The 19248-nt window shown below is 42.7% G+C and overlaps 2 protein-coding genes and 1 pseudogene across 4 annotated transcripts in view; all 3 read left to right on the plus strand.

The window, feature by feature from the left end:
* LOC147454952 (uncharacterized) overlaps nt 1-4705 on the plus strand; it is a 72960-nt gene extending 68255 nt beyond the window's left edge. For both annotated transcript variants that reach the window (XM_086516787.1, XM_086516796.1), the window contains exon 5: nt 4568-4705. The gene's annotated coding sequence lies outside the window, so the exon portion shown is untranslated. The remainder of the gene's footprint in view (nt 1-4567) is intronic.
* LOC147454954 (uncharacterized) lies at nt 4700-5998 on the plus strand (annotated as a pseudogene). Its single transcript, XR_015188739.1, has 4 exons — nt 4700-4807; nt 4887-4959; nt 5052-5098; nt 5193-5998. The product of XR_015188739.1 is annotated as an uncharacterized LOC147454954 (transcript).
* A 6221-nt stretch (nt 5999-12219) lies between these two features.
* The window catches only part of PUX1 (plant UBX domain-containing protein 1), a 50124-nt gene continuing 43095 nt past the window's right edge, over nt 12220-19248 (plus strand). The window contains exon 1 of the mRNA XM_086516798.1: nt 12220-12376. Within this exon, the coding sequence (XP_086372924.1) occupies nt 12326-12376 (51 nt within the window). The 5' untranslated portion in view covers nt 12220-12325. The remainder of the gene's footprint in view (nt 12377-19248) is intronic.

Raw genomic sequence — 19248 nt, forward strand, 5'->3', positions numbered from 1 at the left:
GTGTTAACAAATCTAACGAGCAAAGTGCTCTCAATTTTAATTCTATAGAGCAACGTGCAACTGTTGTAAAACAAACATTACAGGAATTACAAGATTCTCCATCCCAGCATAACTCTAGTTTACTTTCTCCTTTTGCATGGCAAAAGCTGACTCGCTTACTCATGGAGTATAGTGATGTGTTCTCAAGTGATTTACCACCGGGTTTACCTCCTGCACGTGATATGCAGCATGGCATAGATGTCTTGCCAGGCACTAAACCAGTGAGTAAACCACCTTATCGTATGAGTGCTAAAGAAGCCAAGGAGGTTGAGAGTCAATTGGCTGACTACCTCGCTCGTGGTTTCGTTATGGTTTCGTTAGACCTAGCACTTCATCTTGGCATCACCAATTTTATTGGTAAAAAAGAAAGATGGTACTATGCGCATGTGTGTAGATTATCGCGGATTAAATGCGATAACCATCAAGAACAAGTATCCTCTGCCTCGAGTGGATGAGTTGTTTGATCAACTCCATGGAGCAAGATACTATACAAAAATAGATCTTCGTTCAGGATACCACCAAGTGCGTATCCGCAAGCTATCTCCAAAACTGTCTTTAGAACATGGTTCGAGCATTTTGAATTTTTGGTTATGCCTTTTGGTCTAACCAATGCTCCAGCTACATTTATGACACTCATGGATAGTGTCTTACGTCCCTATCTTGGAAAATTTGTTGTGGTTTTCCTTGATGACATTCTCATTTATAGTAAGACCGAAGATGAACACATAGAACACTTACGATTAGTGTTCGAACAGCTACGAGCTCACGCGTTGTATGCTAAGCAAAGCAAGTGCGATTTCTTTAAAACAGAGATACATTACCTCGGTCATGTGATCTCTTATTCTGACATCAAAATGGACACTGACAAGGTTGCTGCCATTCTTCGATGGCCACATCCCAATATGGTTGAGGAGCTTCAAATATTTTTAGTCATGGTTGGATTTTATCGACAGTATATCCGTGATTATGTCAAAATTGTTGTTTTTATGACGGATCAACTTGAAGCAAAAGGTAAGACCTTTTCTTGGGAAGAAGCCCAAAAACGCAGTTTTGAACAACTCAAGGTAGTTATAGTCACTGCTCCCATCCTAGCAATTTTTGACCCACTTAAGCCGTTTGTGGTAGAGACTGATGCTAGTGATAAAGCAATTGGTGCGGTACTTCTCTAGGAGGGAAGACCTACAGCCTTTGAAAGTAAAAAGTTAGATAAAGCTCAACAGAATTATTCTGTCTATGAGAGAGAGCTCTATGCCATAATTCACGCTTTACGAAAGTGGCGGCACTATTTATATGGTGCCAAGTTTGAAGTAGTTTTTGACCATGAGAGTATTAAATAGTTTACTACTCAAGCGGACTTGAAGGGTCGTAACTAGATGGGCCGAAAGCCTTCAAGATTATGATTGTAAGCTACGATATCGCAAGGGACGATATAATGTAGTAGCGAATGCACTAAGTCGAATGCTTCAGATTAATTCACTTGCTTTCACGGAAATAAAGAGTGGATTTTTGGAGTCATTACGTGGCAAATGTGCACAAGATCAATCATATGCTAAAGTGTGGAGTACAGTTTTAAGAAGGGATCCCTCACACTCACATGTCTTTGTACAGCAAGATCAACATGTCTCTACACGTGCAGATAAAAATTCCAACACACAGAGCTCCACCGCTACTCAGGAAGAGCTTAAGCGATGGAAGAATTTTTCTATTGATGATGGCTACTTACTCCACAAAGGTAGAATATGTGTGCCAAAGGACTCAGACACTATGCGCCAAAACTTATTTGAGTGTCACGATAGTCCAAGTGCTGGTCATCCAGGTATTCGTAAGACGTATATACGCCTTAGTTCGACGGCAATTTTATTGGTCGGGCTTACATCATGATGTTCAAGAGTACATACTAAACTGCCAACAATGCCAAGTTAATAAGGCAGAGCGCCTCAACAACTCCGCCTTCAACACTCTCGACCCTTCGTTGGACCTTGAAGAAAGGACCGTTATCCTCCTTGGTGGGGAGGCTCGCGGAAAGCGGATGCCCTTCTGGGTACGCCGTGATCCGCACTCGAGGGACGGAACTGCAAGGCACGTGCCTGTGGCGAAGTTCCTCGGTGAAGTTGTACCCCGGTACTTGGGTGCTCTGCATAGGCGGATGGGGAGATAATGCTCCCCTTCCTTTGCAGTTATTTGAATCCAATCCCTTCCAGGGGAAATGACGTAATTCTCCCCAAGCGAAGCCAGATGAGCTACGAGAGCACCCAAATGCCATTCCCCCCCGGGGGGGATCAACTTCACCTAAAAGGGGTTGGGAAATGCATAATGGGAGACATTACCAATCTCAGCGGACGCCACCTGTGAGCCGACGCCCTTCCAAGCGGGTATGGCATTTCCTAGGGGAAAACCGTCGGGTTTCAAAGGCAGATTAGTGAGGTGAGCGATAAGTTACCTGGAGGAGGCAACTCCAAAGGGAAGACCGAAGTAAGTCCCGCAGTACCTGGGCCTCTGAACAGAGGTACTTGGTCGCTGTCACGCCCACCGAAATGGGTCTCTCAAGGGAAAAGTCATCACTCTCAGAGTGTAGATAATTATGGCCTTCCGAGTCCAGAGGAAACTAGTGACAAAAGCGTCTGCCTTCGGTTTCTCGGGGCATAGTCTTGGTTGTTCTTCTTGTTCGCTTTTTATGGTGGATAAGGGGAGCAGCCGGGCTTACCTCGCCCGACTCCGAAAACAAACAAAACAAAAGCAGAGCGCCTCAAGGTAGCTGGCCCTTTACATCCTTTAGAGATTCCACAAGGTAAGTGGGAGAGTATCTCTATGGATTTTGTAGTAGGATTAGTACTACCTACTACAAATCGTGGCCATGATGCCATATGGGTAATTGTACACCGTCTCACAAAGATGGGTCGATTCATTCCCACTAAGACTACGGTCGAGACATCAAAATTAGCACGGCTATTTGTAGAGCATATATATAAACTCTACGGTCGTCCAACTAGTATCATTATGACAGAGATCGAAAGTTTGATAATCACTTTTGGAGAGTTAGTGTTTTAAAAGTTAGAAAATAAACTAAATCTAAGTACGACTACTCATCCAGAAACAGATGGTACGATTGATCATCCAGAAACAGATGGTCAAACTAAAAGAGTTAATCAAGTGCTAGAGGATATGCTACGAGCATACGTTAGCAAGAAGCAAACCAATTGGGCAGACTACTTACCTATATTGGAATTTGCTTATAATAGTTCAAAGCATGTAACTAAAAGGTTTAGTCCATTATGCTTTTATATGGATTTCAACTTAGATCACGCATTTCGGTGGGGTTGGCTAAGGAGAAGATACAACAATCGAAGAATTTTCTTTAAGACCATTTTGACATGTTTCGAGTTGCTCGACAGAATGTTAAGCAAGCTCAAGATCGATATAAGAAGTACGAAGATAAGCATCGTCGTCTTGCTACTTTCGAAGAAGGAGACAATGTTTTCCTCAAAAATTCCGGAGCATTCAGAAAGTCTGAAGACGGGAAAAGTTGCTAAACTTTCACCACGCTATTGTGGACCGTTTACCATTCTTAAACGTATAGGTCAAGTGACCTATTAGTTAGCTCTTCCAGAGCACTCACAAGTTCATCCTGTTTTTCATGTTAGCCATTTACGGAAACAGCTAAGAGAGAATGATAATGTCATTGACACAGGTGTGTTAGTTGACCTTATCGAACCGCCAAGCATCCCTCATGAGCCTGTAAAGATTCTGGAATCTCATGAGCTTCGCACCAGACATCATGTCAGACCACAGGTGTTGGTAAAATGGCTAGATAGACCTGAAAAAGGTTCTACTTGGAAGAATGTCTCCGCACTCAAAAAAAGTTTTCCTACGTTTATTTTCGAAGACGAAAACGATTCTCCAAAGGGGGTTTAATGTAAGGACATGGGTCCTACGGGCAAGGCCACCGGCACGGCCGGACAATGTGTACGTTAGGGGGAGGCTATAAGATAGTACGTTTGGGTGGAAACTATCACACGCATTACCACCGCCCTTTCACATTAACTCGTTGCAAAATTGGTGGGATGTTCTTGTCTCTGCGGCTCAGTTAAGGATCGGCTTCCAACAACCATCAACTCTGAAGAAATCCTAGTGATGGGACGAGGCATTGCGGTCATTGTTCTTTGACTAGCAGATTAGACCACTGCTGCTCCTTCCAATTTGGGAGCACAATTCGTCTTCCCCTGCAGTAGTCTATGTTGCAGATAGGTAGATTGAAATGTGGCTGAAGTCCTCCTAGGTATCCTTGTACTCTGTGTGTCTCATATGTGTCAAAGAAAGAGAGAAGCTCGTGTTGTGTCATAGTATAGTCTCCAATGAATGTTACCTCGTGATTCTTTAATGTAACCACTTTACTCAGTTAGAATGTATATACCTTTTGCTATTCTGAATCTACTGACAGCTTTTAACCTTTAAAAAACATTGATTCTTACGTCGTTTCTTTCTGTGTTTCTGTCTCAAGTTGTGATATGCATTCAAATGTGATGTGCAGATGTTCCAGTGCAGGGTTCTACCATCATAAGACGAAGCAGTGGATGATAGGAGTCGTAAAGAACTTGATTCTAGTGACGCGCTCTCCTAAAATGACTAGGTTCTGTTCCCACAACCAGGCCAGGGTGGTGTAATGTCAAACAAAGGAGTTCAGAAGTCTTTACCGGAAGGTTTTTTTGATTGTTAATGTGGACGCTGACTACAGAGCTCGTGGTCTAGAGCCTCCAAATTACAACATACAGTGGGTATTTGCTTATCTGTTTATCACCCAACATGCAAAGTTTACTGTGTGATGTATTTTTTGAAACACCTTCCTACAGAGATGAATGGAAGGACTTTGAAAAGTCGATTCGTGATGATCTGCAAGAAGTAGATTTGAGACTGGAAGAGGAGGTGATATGTGGGGGTGATATGTGGGCGATGGGTGTTGACCAATGCAATACTTGATGAGAAAAGTTAACAAGATTTAAATGTCAATCTTGCAGTTTGATGCAGCTGAAGACAGGGAACAGCTAGAGAGTCTGCAATAAAGGTATCTTAAATTCCTTCTTGTGCTCCATGGGAAGGACGATGATTCTTGTACATTTTTAGATACTTTATGAATTGCACTTTTTGAATCTGCGCAGAGAGCTACGTGATCGGGTTGAGAAGCTCAAGAGGAAGGAGCATGAACAAGTAGAAAGCACAGAGATCACAGAGGTCATAGCCAAAGTGGCATCAAGAAAACCTTTTATGAATGTCAATCTCTCACTGGATGAGGACTCTACTACTGATGGTGATAGTGAGGACGAAAATGCACTCTTGGATTGGAGAGCAAAACAGTTCCAAGGCAAGTAGTTGGAAGAACCTCTCTCAACCTTGCATCACATCCTTCGCTGCCAGGTCTACATCGACTAATGGTAGACACCTTGAAGGCCATGCAGGCAGCTGCTTTTGCATATTCAATCTATCTCCTTGTGAAACAGGGAATAAAGCAGAGCTAGTTTCTCATACCGTGGCAAGAGAGATCAGTTTCAAAGGAAAGAACTGTTGTGCTTGTAAAATAATTCAAGTTAAACTAACTGGGTGTGCACATGCCCAACGTGCTGAGATGATACCGATTTTCCCACTACTTGGGCTGGGGTCCACGCCAACCCCTTCCTGCCACACCTGCCATAATTGGCTGAGCTTTGTAGGAAACGGGAGGACGATTGAAAATACCTTCATACATAATGTATGTCCGTATACTCTCTCTCTCTCTCTCTCTCTCACATAGTAGGTCTTGAGTTCAACTCTCCTCGTGAGATAGATCTTTAAGGTCTCTTGGGATAGTTTCCACGACGTTAAAATTCTCTTCTTCATTCTCTCTTTGTGTGCGTGATGATTGGGGGCTAATCTTTATCCAGCTTTACTATGTTTGCAACAAGCTCGAGCAGCCTATCTCTGTTGAATGTTGTTGTTGGAAGTGCCTTGGGAAGAATTTTGGGCATTGGTTTTCTCCTTGGCATCACCTTTGTCTTTATTTTCCATAGACTTGACATTCCGTCTAGCCCCTTGTTGGAAGTTGATGTGTGAAGCAATCATGGTGTGCTGGGTTACTTTAGTGATAGAACCAGGCCGTTGAGAGTTGACATACTCGGCCATCTCTTCAGGTAATCTTGCACAAAACTGTTGCTTTTGTTCGGCAAAGTTTATCTTTTGAAAGACAATAGTCTTGAGATGTAAATCCCAAAACTTGTCTACATATTTGTGGATAGACTTATGAGAGAGAAGCTTCAAGCTACACCAGTCGGTAAGCACTTTGTCTTTAATTGCTTCATGATGGAAACTCGTAGATTTTTCCATGTCTTTGGGGCTTCGCCATTGTCATGAAAGCTAGCCCACCACCGACAGACTAATATTTGAAAGTACATAGCTACATAGCGTAGCTTGGAGGACTCCGTAAAGCCCTCGTCTTCAAAGGCTACATCAAATTGTTGAATAAGGAAAACACTTTGTTGATAGCACCAAAGGTGCCATCATAAGTGAGAAAAGAAATACTCTTTTTTCCCTCTTTGAATTTCTTTAGTTTTTGTGACCTTCGTCGTGCAGGGTATGATTTGCGATGTCCTCTCCTCTTGTATTCTCTAGGAGAATATCCATAGCTTTCATCGGAAGAGAAGGAAGGTGAAGAAGAAGGAGAAGAGTGTGACCTCTTTCTTGCTCTTTTCTTCCTTTGTTTCCTTTCTTCCCTTTCGGAACGACGAGGAGGATTGTGTGTTGATCTTTTTCTCTTAGGAGTTGCCGATCGCTTAGACCGCCGTCTTCGTAGAGCCCCATCTTCAGAGAAACTTAAAGTTTCATTGCTTTCTTGTTCTTTGGATTCCTCTTGTATGGGAGAGAGTCTTCTTTTGGGGGTCTCTTCAAGAGGCCTCTCTCTCTCTCTCTCTCTCTCTCTCTCTCTCTCGGAGAGAAAGGAAAATTCCAGAAGCGTAAAGTTGTTGGCTTGCAAAGCAGGGCTACCCATAGCTTGTTGCAACCTAGTAACGAGATAATTAACAAACATGGAGGCATCATCATTAGCATCTTCATGTGCAAAATCAAAGATATCAAAGTTCATTCTACTCTCTTAGTTATTGTCAGCCATGTTAACAAAATTTGTGTACGTACTTAGTGTATGCTTTGGCAATTCAAAACCTTAGTTGCCGCTCCTCTTAACCTTTGAAAATCGATTCTTAAGTATCTACACCCATGACTCGAAGTAGTTAATTATAGAGAGTAGTGGAGTAGGTCTAGCATAACAGAGTTGTTGAGGGCTAGCTCCTTTCGGACTTCTTATGGCTCAATAATGATAAAATCGTAGGCAAGTCTAAAAGACTCTATTATTAAGTCCAAAGCTCTCGAGGTGTGCATCACATAGTGGGTTTAACAAAACGGATAATAGATCCCAGTTCCACTTATCCTAATATAATTAAAGTTAACAAAATCAACCATTATAGGCTACTTAAGGACCTCTCTTCTTAAGCAAGAAAAGAGAAACCAAATGCTCTGATACCAATGTAATGGAATTTGTCTATTAACTTGAGAGTAACAGAAATTAAAGAGAGTACTTTTATGAAATTACTTTGTGAGCATAGCGGGTGAATATAATTGATGGTAGCAACATAAACATAGCATTTAGTGAACTTGGTATGAACGATACTTTTGCAAGAGAGAGAATTTAGAGAACATGACAACAATTGAGGTTCGGATTTATGTGAAGCTGGTCCCCCCTCAAATAGGCATTTGTATTATTGTTTCTCCTATCAAGAGAGACTTGTTACAATACAATTTTTGTGTTTCTTGTGACGTAGGTGATGCAATGAAGATGGAAAGCTTCATACATCACAAGCATAACATAAACTTTGTGGAAAGCATTAACTATGCTAAGCATCAGTCCCAAGACCTCAAACACCTTCGAAGGTGGAGAGAGCTAGCAGGGAATGACGGTAGGGAAGAGGGAAGAGAAACATTTTATAGGAGAAAGAACTAGTTTCTCGCTTATCATCACTCTTCTTGCTAATAGTATAGTAATGAGATGGAGAAAATGGCAAGCTTAAGCATTGAAGCATGGCTCTTGGTTGGATTTGCATTCTATAGCCAAGAGTGTTGGTGTAAGCTCTCAACCTCTCTACTTGCTTGGAGAAGGAGAGGGAGCTCTTGCACTTTACACTTCCCACAATGAGAGTGTGTGTTGGAGAGTATAACCCCCTAAGCAGGCCCCCTACTTGCTTTGGTCGACCCCCCCTTGTAGCTCATGCTTGAAGTTCATTGGACCCCTCCAGACCTAGCCAATCACAAGCAAGAGTCATACAAAGTAATAAGGGTAGCCTTGGAACAAGTGTCCCCCTTTCCCCTTTGAGAGAGAGGGCTTGATAAATGCTAAAACAATTAATTAAATACACTAAATTATGATTAGACCCCTTGGAAGGCCAACCAATAGGCTTTAGGTACACCATGGCAGTAACCTAGCTAGGGACTTGACATATGGGACCTACTTGCCCCTAGGGCAAGGGGTGCCCTTTGGGCGAGAGAGTGGTCAAGCAATCCCCCTCCCCCCTTCTTGCATGGCTTGCCCCCTCCTTGTAGGGATTCACTTTGACTTTTGTGCCACCTCAAGCCCCTCAACCTTGGGCCTAGTTCTCACCACAAGCTTGGCCCTTAAGCCCTTCAAGCTTGGGTTGGGTTCTCACCTCAAGTACATCCCTAGAATCTCAAGCATGACAAGCACCTCAAGCATCTCAATCATCAAGCACCTCAAGCATCTCAGTCATCAGGCATGTCAAGCATCTTAAGCTTGGGCCGGATTCCCACTTCAAGCACAACCCTAGCTTACCTAAGGTCAAAGGACTTTTAACACTAACTATTGTAGGTTTTCAATGAAGCTAACCCAAGGTCTTTATGCTCCATTGGTAAGCCTTGCTCTTTGATAGACCATCTCTCATTTGGGTTCCTTTCCTATTGGCCTCGTGTTGAGATAGATTTATAAGCACATGTTTATATCCTAACCCTTGTTCCCGTTTATTCTCCCACATTAAATGATCAGTTTAATATGAGAAAATCATTTGGGTTGGTTAGAGATTAGACTTTATGACATTACCTCTCTCTTGAAATCAAAGTCGTCCTCGACTATGAGGTAGAAGAGTTAAAGTCTTAGTCATTAGTCAATCTTACTTAACGGGTAGAGGATCCTTTTTACCCTACGACATCTTTCCAAGATGAATGACTTATCCATTTGGTGCTTGAGAGACATAGCTACCGCAAGCATGTATGCTCTTCAGTCCATTTTATTCTTCCAAAGTAGAGTGACAAGTTCTGATTGGTGTTTGAGAGACGTTGTCATCACAAACATGATTCTAAGCATGCATATTATTTAAATTTGTGCACAATAAAAAGAGAACTTAGTCTTATAAGACAAAAACATTGGTCATTTAAAAGAAATTTGTATATGTGTTTACTCTAATGTAGCATTGACAAGGTTCATACTATCCTTAAGCTATATTCTGCAGTTGCCAGTACCTCTGGCAAACGACATTTTTGTGCTTTTACAAGTCAACAAAGAATGACAATAATATGATGCACATAAAATTAGCAACAAACATACAAAAGTAGTTATTGGCATAAAGAATCCATGAAATGAAATACTCTCTGCCAATACAAACCCTAACTTAGTGCTTGTATCGTGTGTTCCACAACATACCTTACACAGACAATAGATACAGAAATCTTGCACTATACCTAGAATCACTACTACACATGGTTGGCCTTGATAGATAGAGCAACAACAAATGTGTAATAACCAGAAGAGTCTGCCTCCTCTGCAATCTGTAACAACCTACAAACATACCCTTTACATTCCTAAATCAACATTGCCCTCACCTTGGTTGTACCTCCTGAGCCCACAACTCTTATCCAACCACTAGACATAGTCCATTAACCCTCAATTGGCTTTGTAGGCCCCTCGCTACCTATATCAAGAGAGAGAGAGAGAGAGAATTCAATAGCTCTCAGGAATAATCTCTTGTGGACCACTCATGCAAAAATCCTCCCTCTAGAATCTCACTTGCATTTATCATGTGAAGAAGAACAAACACTTCTGAAAGCGAATTGATAATGGATATCGGAACATGCAATTGTGAGACTGAGACCCATTTAATATCAAACCCAAATGTATATATCATAAGATGATGTTACATACTAAGATGGATGACCAAACTTAAAGCACAATACATTTACATCATGTATATTCTGTATAATGGTAAGTCGAGCAGAAAGACAAAAAACAATAATACAAACTTGCTAACTTTTTAATCGGAAGCACCTTTTGATAAGCTACTTTGCAATGCAAGCAACAAGCCCACGCTACACACCATAACGAGCAAATACTGAAAACTCAACAGAAGGCCTTGGCACGAAGGATTCACTAGTAGTAATAGGGGGATGCCATCTGCGTGCAACAAAATTGCCTTTTTAACCCCTACATACGGGACCCTCCTATGTAAAATCTATCCATTTGGCCTTAGAAAACCCCCCTATTGTACACTCACGTGATACCATACGGTAACCCTAAGTGAATCCCCCGTGGGCCTTGGTTGTATATTCAATGAGGCTATCTCTTACTTGAGCACCGGATATTTGCTGGCTTCAACCAAGTTGACCTGCTCATGGTGAAAGCTCAATGGTCGTTGTACAAAGCTTAGAGGTGGAGAGATGGAGATTAACTTTTCGCAGAGTCAAGGGGATAGCTAGGGTGTCATACGAAGGAAAGGTAGGTGACGGGGCTTGAAATTTTGAATGAGAGCAACCACTTGGTTTCTCTTACTCAACATGCTACAATAAGGAAGTGTTAAAGAGATAGTTTTGTCCTTATGTTTTTAAACACGTGCATGAGAATGCAACTTAAACCTTGCGTGTATTGGAGGCAACAAAAACAAAGATTCCCATTTCAGAAAAAGGATTAAGTTGTTTAAGAGTTGAGGGGATATAGATCCATTTTGTGCGTAAGAAATCTAAGAAGGAGATGGGCTGAATAGCTTGCGAAGTAAGCGTGAAAGCGAAAAGGTAGTATTTGACCATGAACATTGATGCTATGGTGCATACTAGAGAATGTGCAGGTGTATAGGGGGTGGATGCTGTGCTATTGCACATACACAGTGTGAAATGAGAAGTTAAAACTCACCTTTATGCTTTCTAACAAATGGGACCAAATGCTACAATGTACTAGTGTGATATGTGTGAAAACATTTACTGCAATTGTTGTCATATGAGTATATACCTTTGAAAGAGTCATGGCCCAAGATCATTCTAGACAATGCTTTTTTTGCTTGAGAAGGTGAACATGTCAATTGCATCATGATAGCTAGACTGGTAGTTATAAACTATCTTTCATATGGTGGTGTGTTTCAAGATGTTTCATCAAGTGGAGTTTTTTGGTATGAGTGACACGACATGTAATCAACCTTTAGACTACCTATCAAGAAAGTTGTTCGACCCATTGTCCAATTCACTATGTCTCAACTTCAAGATTGAGGTTTTTGTTACCATTCAATCTTTTCCTAATCATGCTTATTCTATCTTGAGTTATTCTACCAGATATAGGTAAGACATTTGAGACAATCACCTATAATTACTCCTTCTTATTATTTTTAAGTCTCTTCATAAACTTGCTTCAACACTAGAAGCTTAAGTGTAGCTCCTAGCATTAGAAGTACACTTGACTAATTAAAAGGAGGGTGTCTTTTTGTGCCCATTTCACCAGGAAAGCAAAGCTATCGAGCCTACTACTCAATATAAATGATACGCACTACTACTGGCTCTAAGATTAAGAAAAAACATATTAACACAGTAGATTCCCTCCCACTACTGCTGTAGGGCACCTCACAAGACTCCTTCACTCCCTTCACGCGCTTCCATCCCTCACCCTCTCATCACCTCTTGCCACAACCATCTACTGTAACATTCCGCCTCCACTCTCTCTCTCTCTCTCTCTCTCTCTCTCCCCCTTGTTATCCTACCCCTGACTAGCATGAGAGAGAGAGAGAGAGAGAATCTTTTAAGATTCCTCCTCTATTTCTTTTTCAACATGGGTATCACCTACTAGTCTAATGATCTTGTTTGCGATATGTCCTTACTCATTTGTAGCATAAGTGTAATCATACAGGCATTGAATGATGAATTTGTGTAAAAAACCACTATCTTTTCTCTCTCTCCTCTCTCTCTCTTCGGGTTCGGCTCTCTCGTTCGAGCTCTGCCTCTCGAGTTTATGGAAACCTCTGCTCCAAAATGTACCACCGACGATGCAGCTCAGGCCAAGGTAATCACTGGCTGCTCTCTCTTGCTGGGAAATGTTGGTTGTTAAGCTTACTTTCGCTGCAATTGTATCGCGGGCTGCATCACATGATCGTTTGCTTAGGACTCGAATTTGGCCTTTGCGTTGTATGTTGTTTTGAATGCTTTCAAGGGTCTTTGCCACGAGTTGGTGCTGCGTACTTTAAATACCTACAATTCCAATTGCCAAGGATGACTCCGTTTTGAAGGATCAACTGAAGAGGTGAGGTGGTCTTCCCTTCCCAGGAGATGGCTATCAAGGGGCCCTACTTTCTTGTCATTGCATGATCTGTTTCTGGCACAGATCGCTTCTCTCGCAGAGATGAAGACCTTTGAAGGGTTGAATATGTCTTGTCTGCACGTTTCTCTTGCAGGAAGCGCAAGTCTTGGACAAGAATTATGCTGTTTTCCACGCTCCAGTGATTTATGTTTGATTCTCTAGGGCACAATCAAATCACTCAGAAATGCACCGATAGTGTGACACAATGGCATCTGGCTTTAGGTCTCTCTAAGTGGGAATTCCTCACTAGGGTCGTCACTTATGATTGTTAGGGTGGTTTTTTGTATCCCCTACAAACAACCACAACCACCTGAACCGAGAGCTTGGCCTAATTCTTGTGCATGGGCATTCATTGGAGCTACCTGTTGTTGCTCTAAATCTGTTAAGAGAGGATAAAAATACTTGGCTTTATTGTTTCACACTACGACATTTTACTCAAATGTCACCATGAAAACTATCCATGACAACGAGATTGAAGAGATTGAAACATAACAAAACAATAATGCACCAAACAGCAATACATGAGTGTTGTGCGTGACATGCGAGTTGAGGCAGAAGATGTTGACGGAGTATCGCAATCCTCCTTTTGCAGGGCACATGGGCTTAGAGGCGACACTCAAGGGTGTTGTGAGCAAGGTAGTTAGGTACGTAGTGTTCGGTACAAATTCGGTTTGTAAGGTGCGTGGTTCAGAATGGATTGAGTTTTTAGGTACGTAAAAGTTCGTACTTTTTTTCACAAAGCATGAAACTGAGAGAGTACTTCATACATTTTTATATGCATTCACCAAGACTTTAAATTAAAGACTAGCAAATCAACAGTACACCGTTACAAATGCCAAAAACTGGAGTCCACGACTCTAACCGAACAATGAAAACACAAAGCTGAGATTAGCTAACCATTGAGCAATATCTACAAACAAATAGTATTAGATGTCTGCTACCATGGTCACATAAAAATAAGAGCTTAAAAATAAATACATAATAAATCATGAAAATGATAAATCCAAGATTGAAATCTGAAGTCCTGACTCTAATAACTAGCAAGTATACTACAAACGGCACACTCAGCATTGCAGTCAAAAGCCATCATCATCATTAGAGGACGATGAAGATGATGTTGAGGACATCTCTCCCTTTGTGAGGACATTGCTCTCATCATCATACTCTGGCACATGTAAATCTTGGGTCCCCTGGTGTGTCTGCATCATCCTCACGTGGATCACCCTGCTCTGAAGTCTGGAGGAGACGAACAATCGGATTCGCTCGAACGCGAGGCCTGCTTATTTGAATCTTCCCAATCCAAATGCTCTTTCATCGTGTCTTGTCAAGATCTACAGCCTCCTGTTGGAGAGGGATGCTCAAGGCCCGAGCGCGTGACTTGGTGACTCACCTATCCACACTCTCCAACTCTCTATGAAGCTCTCGCAATATCTCCTCCTGCTCGTCTTTGATATGAGTATCTATCTCCTCTACTGTAGGGTTTGGAACCATCTTCACCTCCGTAGGATCCACCTGCACCAACATTGACAAAATTCCATAAAGATTTAAAAATACTTTAAGTATTTCAACCTAGTCTATATACGAGCCTTTGTGGACTGTAGCATGGAACAAAGTTCAAACCCGCTTGGGATGTCCCAAAGCATGGAAAGAGTACACTTGCCTCATGTTCGCTATGCAATACGTCAACTTCTCTAGCTGGGTCGTGCTCAATTTTTCCTCATCTTCATGTGCACCAAGGAATCTGCACTCCAATTACGCTCACCAGCACCAACTGAACAATCCTGATGGCAATGTACACGAGGTACAAATCTTTAGAGGACAAAAGTGCACAAGGTCAATATTTTAGGCACAACTCACAAATATGTTACAACTTGAGTACCTGAGAGAGGATACGTTGAGCTAGCTTGCAGAGCTGTGGAAGACCTTGTCTTCCATAGTTCTGCCACCGATTGAGGGGAAGTTTGGTAGCCTCGGGTCTCACTGCAACACTCCTCATGAAAGTAGAACCCAAGTTGTTCATGAACCTTATGCTCATCCTCAGTCACTTTTGGATCGGCATTTGAGGGGTTGACCACCAATGCAACTCCCGTGCAAGGACAACTCAATCTTCGAATTGGTGAATACAAGGACCGTGAATGCTTTTTGATGGCACCCATCGAGGGATGTGATATCATCTTGGGTATGCTATGGCATTACCATATGCAACCGGTCCCAGATTATGTAGAAAAGACCCTCACTTTTGAGCATGAGGGCAAGAACATTAAAATTTTTGATGGTGTAGGGGATTGGCTATTCCCTATTGTAAGCCATATCTCCATTAAGAAGGAATTAAAGAAGTGCGTTTCTGCTTACTTGATTTTCGCACGTGAAAGAGATAAAACTAATGAAGGTTCACACTCTAGTTTGGAAATTAAACGTTTTCAATTTCTTGAAAAGTATAAAGATTGTTTCACGGATACTCTACCAGACAAGCTACCTCCGAAATGTCCGGAAGATCATTGCATTGATCTTGTACCAGGTAGCTCGCCCCCAAACCTACCCCCTTATTGGGTTAGTCTTGCTCAGCTAGAGGAAATTTTGAAGTAAGTCAGGAAGCTTCTGGAAAAAGGTCTAGTACGACCAAGTACTTCGCCTTACTGCTCTCCAGTTCTGTTGGTGCAAAAGAAAGACGACACGTTTTGAATGTGCATAAATTATTGATCTCTAAACAATATCACTATTAAGAATCGCTTTCCGATACCCCGGATTGATAATATTCTCGATAAGTTGCAAGGAGCAAGCATCTTTAGTCGCATTGACTTAAAAAGTGGGTATCATCAGATACGCATAGCCCATGAGGATGTCCATAAGATTGCCTTTCGCACAACTTTTGGACTTTATGAATTTTTGGTAATGCCGTTTGGCTTGACCAATGCTCCTGCCACATTCAATCGAATGATTGATCGAATTTTCAGCCCACACCGAGCTTTCACAGGAGTGTTCTTTGATGACATACTTGTCTTTTTAAAGACCAAGGAGGAACATCAGAAGCACTTGGACATAGTGTTTCAAAAATTACGAAAGCATGAGTTGCATGTGAATGCAAAGAAGAGTGAGTTCTTCCTCATTGAGATACACTATCTCGGCCATATAGTCTCACACAACCAAGTGAAAATGGATCTTGCAAAGATCATGATGTACGAAGTTTTTTGGGATTGTATTCCTACTATCGGAGGTTTATCCGAGGCTTTGCTCAAGTAGCAGGACCACTTCATGACCTAACAAGAAAAAGATCCCTTTCAAATGGGGATCGAGAGAACAAGGCATAGTCACATGGGGACGGGGACAGGGACGGGTCTTGGGGAGGTGGCGGGTCTCGAGGGCAAAACAGGGACGAGGGACGCGACAGGGGACGTGCTTTAAAAAACACTAGTTTTTTGCAAATTTAATACGGAGACAACAGTGAACACTAAGAGCACAAGATTGCAAAGAAAAAGTAGGTTTTCAACTCATATTACATAATACCAAAATATAACATGCGATAACTTGCAAGTTATAAGGGTGTGTGGCGTGCGCGACACCGTTGGTGTGGTGATCAATCATCAATCATCCTCGCCAAAGGGAAAAACATAATGATGTACAAGTGAACTTTGAAGAGGATAAGTAGAGTTTAGCATATATGGGAGTCAAAAAGGGAAGGACTCGAGTCAAGAGTCAAGACTCAAGACTCAAGAGGTCTACATGTTGGCCCATGGTGCCAACTGAATGACAACTGGCTCTGCATAGTCCATTTGCTCCAAAAAGTCATCCTCAAGTGGTGTTGTCTCAATCTCTCCCTCTGCATCTATTTGTGTCTCTGGGATAGGATCATGCTCTGCAAGTGCCCACTCCTCGAAATCATCACTTTGGTCTGACTTGAAAAGCATCTTCAAATTTGATGAGACATATATGAGATCATTGGCTCTCTGCACATCAAGACGATCCCTCTTCTTTGAGGCAACATGAGCATACACACTCCAAAGTTGCTCCAAGCAACTCGTAGTGCATGCTTGGCTAAGAATGCGAATAGCCAAATCTTGTAACTGTCCAAAACCGCCCCAAACTCCTTCCACCAAAGAGCACTCCCCATCTCAAAGCGAGATGCTTGTGCATCAGGCATGTCACAAATTTCTCCCTTTCCATCCCTGTAGACATTGATTTGCCTCCGAATCTCGGTCCTTTCCTTTGGGTCGGCGGACACAAGGCGCGCAAGGATGGTTTGCCAACCATTCATTACCTCTTTGTCCTTCCATTGGTTCCCTTGTTGGAATTGTGGATCCACTACATAAGCGTCCGCATGGAGAGGAGAATGGTAGGCATTCCACCTTGATACACACAATTCTTGGATCTCCTCGTACGTACGTTATCAAGATTCAAAAAAAACTCAAGGGAGTAAACTTTGTAAAGCATAGGGAAAACTTAAAAGTGACTCGTGTGACGTGAATACCTATCGGGGCCGGTCACGAGCGGCTACTTGGAAGAGCCTACAGGAGTACAATTGGAGGTTTTGTAAATCATTGCTCTCAGTAACCTTCTACAGGTTCGTGCCATTGACAAAGCAGATAGAGAAGTATTGTTGTGGGTTGCTTAAAGGGCTTCGAGATTACTGTACAAAGAATAGAGTGACTACCCTCACTCAGCTTATGGAAGTTGCCAGCACTGGTCTTGCCTTGTTGAAGGGAGAGGATAGTGGATTTCCGGGCAACGTAAAAGGGTGGCAGCAAAAGAAAAATTCAGCAAAGAAGCCCTTTGCAAAAGCGGCTCCTGAAGCATCACAGGGGTCAGAAAAGGACAACAAGGATAAGGACTCAGCCAGGACTTTTGGAGCACAGGCAAAGAGGCCAAAAATGAAGCCTTTTGTGTGCAAGTCGCTCGAGGAAAAGAAGGTCTTGATGGCTGAAAATAAATGCTTTATATGCGAGCAGCCTGGTCACTTTGCCGTAGATTGTCCACAAAGGAAAAGGCCAGCTGATTCAGATGATAAAGAAGATAAGAAAGGAAAGAAGCCTAAGCCCACGGCAGGTTTGGTGCCAAATATGGTGGGTGACAAGCCAAACACAGATGCCAGCGAGTTATGCAGAGCATGGGGTAAAGTCAAAGATCAAACGACACTCTTCAGCCTATCTACTATTGTACCTATCTTCAAGTCGGGAGACCCTATGGAGCCGGGGAATTATTGCACTATCATGATTGGACACACATTGGCACGGTTGCACGCATCTATTCTTGAGCAGCAGCTGAGTAGATAGGCAAAGAGAGAGGGGATACGCGCAACCGGGCAAGCAAGTTTTAGGAGGGGTTTTTCGACTCTTGACCATATCTTGACACTCAGAGCCATCATTGAGGAGGGCAGATTACGTGGGAGACGGATCTATTGTAGCTTTGTGGATTTCCGCAAAGTATTTGACACAGTGCCCAAAGCTAGATTGATGCGCAGATTACAGCAGATGGGACCCACAGAGCTCATTTGGGGGGTCATGGCATTATACAGGTCAGTAGTGGGACATGTACGCACCTCAGAGGGTCTATCCACACCGGTTCACTCCACTATTGGGGTGAAGCAGGGCTGCCTGCTCTCTCCTACTCTATTTGGTATGTATGTGGATGAGGTTTCTGACTACATTGAGAGAGATGGTGATAGAGGTGAACAGCTGGCAGGGACATGGATTCCACTATTGTTATATGTTGATGATATATTGTGTTGATCTTCGACTCTCCGGAGGGGATGCAACGTCACTTGGATGCTTTGCATAGGTTTGCCCAGGAAAGTGGTTGTCCGTCAACCTTGGTAAAACCAAGGTCATGGTATTTAATACCACCCCACAATGGATCAGGAGGTTAGCGCCTGCATTCACATACGGCTAGGAGACAGTGGAGTATACAGATGCTTACACTTACCTTGGAGTGGTTTTTAGTGGGTAAGCATTTTCATTGAGGAGGGTAGCAGAGACTAGATTGACCAGAGCCCATGCAGCATTGGATAGATTGGAAAGGATGTGTTCACAGGTTCAGTTTCAAGAGCCTCGGACGAAGCTCTGGCTCTTTGACACTTTGGTGGCTTCCGCATTGCTTTATGGAGCTGAAATTTGGGGACCTTCATTGGATTATCAAGGGAGGACAGGCCACAATGCTGGATGGGGGGACATGGAGAAGCCTCTGGTCTCTATGATCTCGCGGCTCATTAGAGCCAAGGCTTCAATACCACGTGCTATTGTCTGAGCAGAGCTAGTTGCCCCCTCACTAGTGGTTGAGGCTGTCACGAGGACGTGGCAAGTGCTAACCTTTGTTGTTGGTTTCTTTCCAATGATTTTTGTTTAATTTTTGAGACCCTCTTCTTGAAGTAGCAAACGGTCGAACATTGTATGGCCAATGTAAATGGTAGTTTCACCTGCAGATGGGTAGTGGTCGGCACTGGAATTCGTATGGTAAGAGGATGTCTAGGCTCAGAGCAAGATCATACAGGTCCTCCGGTCGCACTTAGCAAGCTGGTGGATACTAGGAAGTGAACTCAATAAAGGCATAATGTCAAGGTGGGATCACCAACAGAAAGTATCCGACAA

The sequence above is a fragment of the Adiantum capillus-veneris genome, chromosome 7, assembly GCF_014529385.1.
Source record: "Adiantum capillus-veneris isolate H3 chromosome 7, ASM1452938v2, whole genome shotgun sequence".
NCBI lineage: Eukaryota > Viridiplantae > Streptophyta > Polypodiopsida > Polypodiales > Pteridaceae > Adiantum > Adiantum capillus-veneris.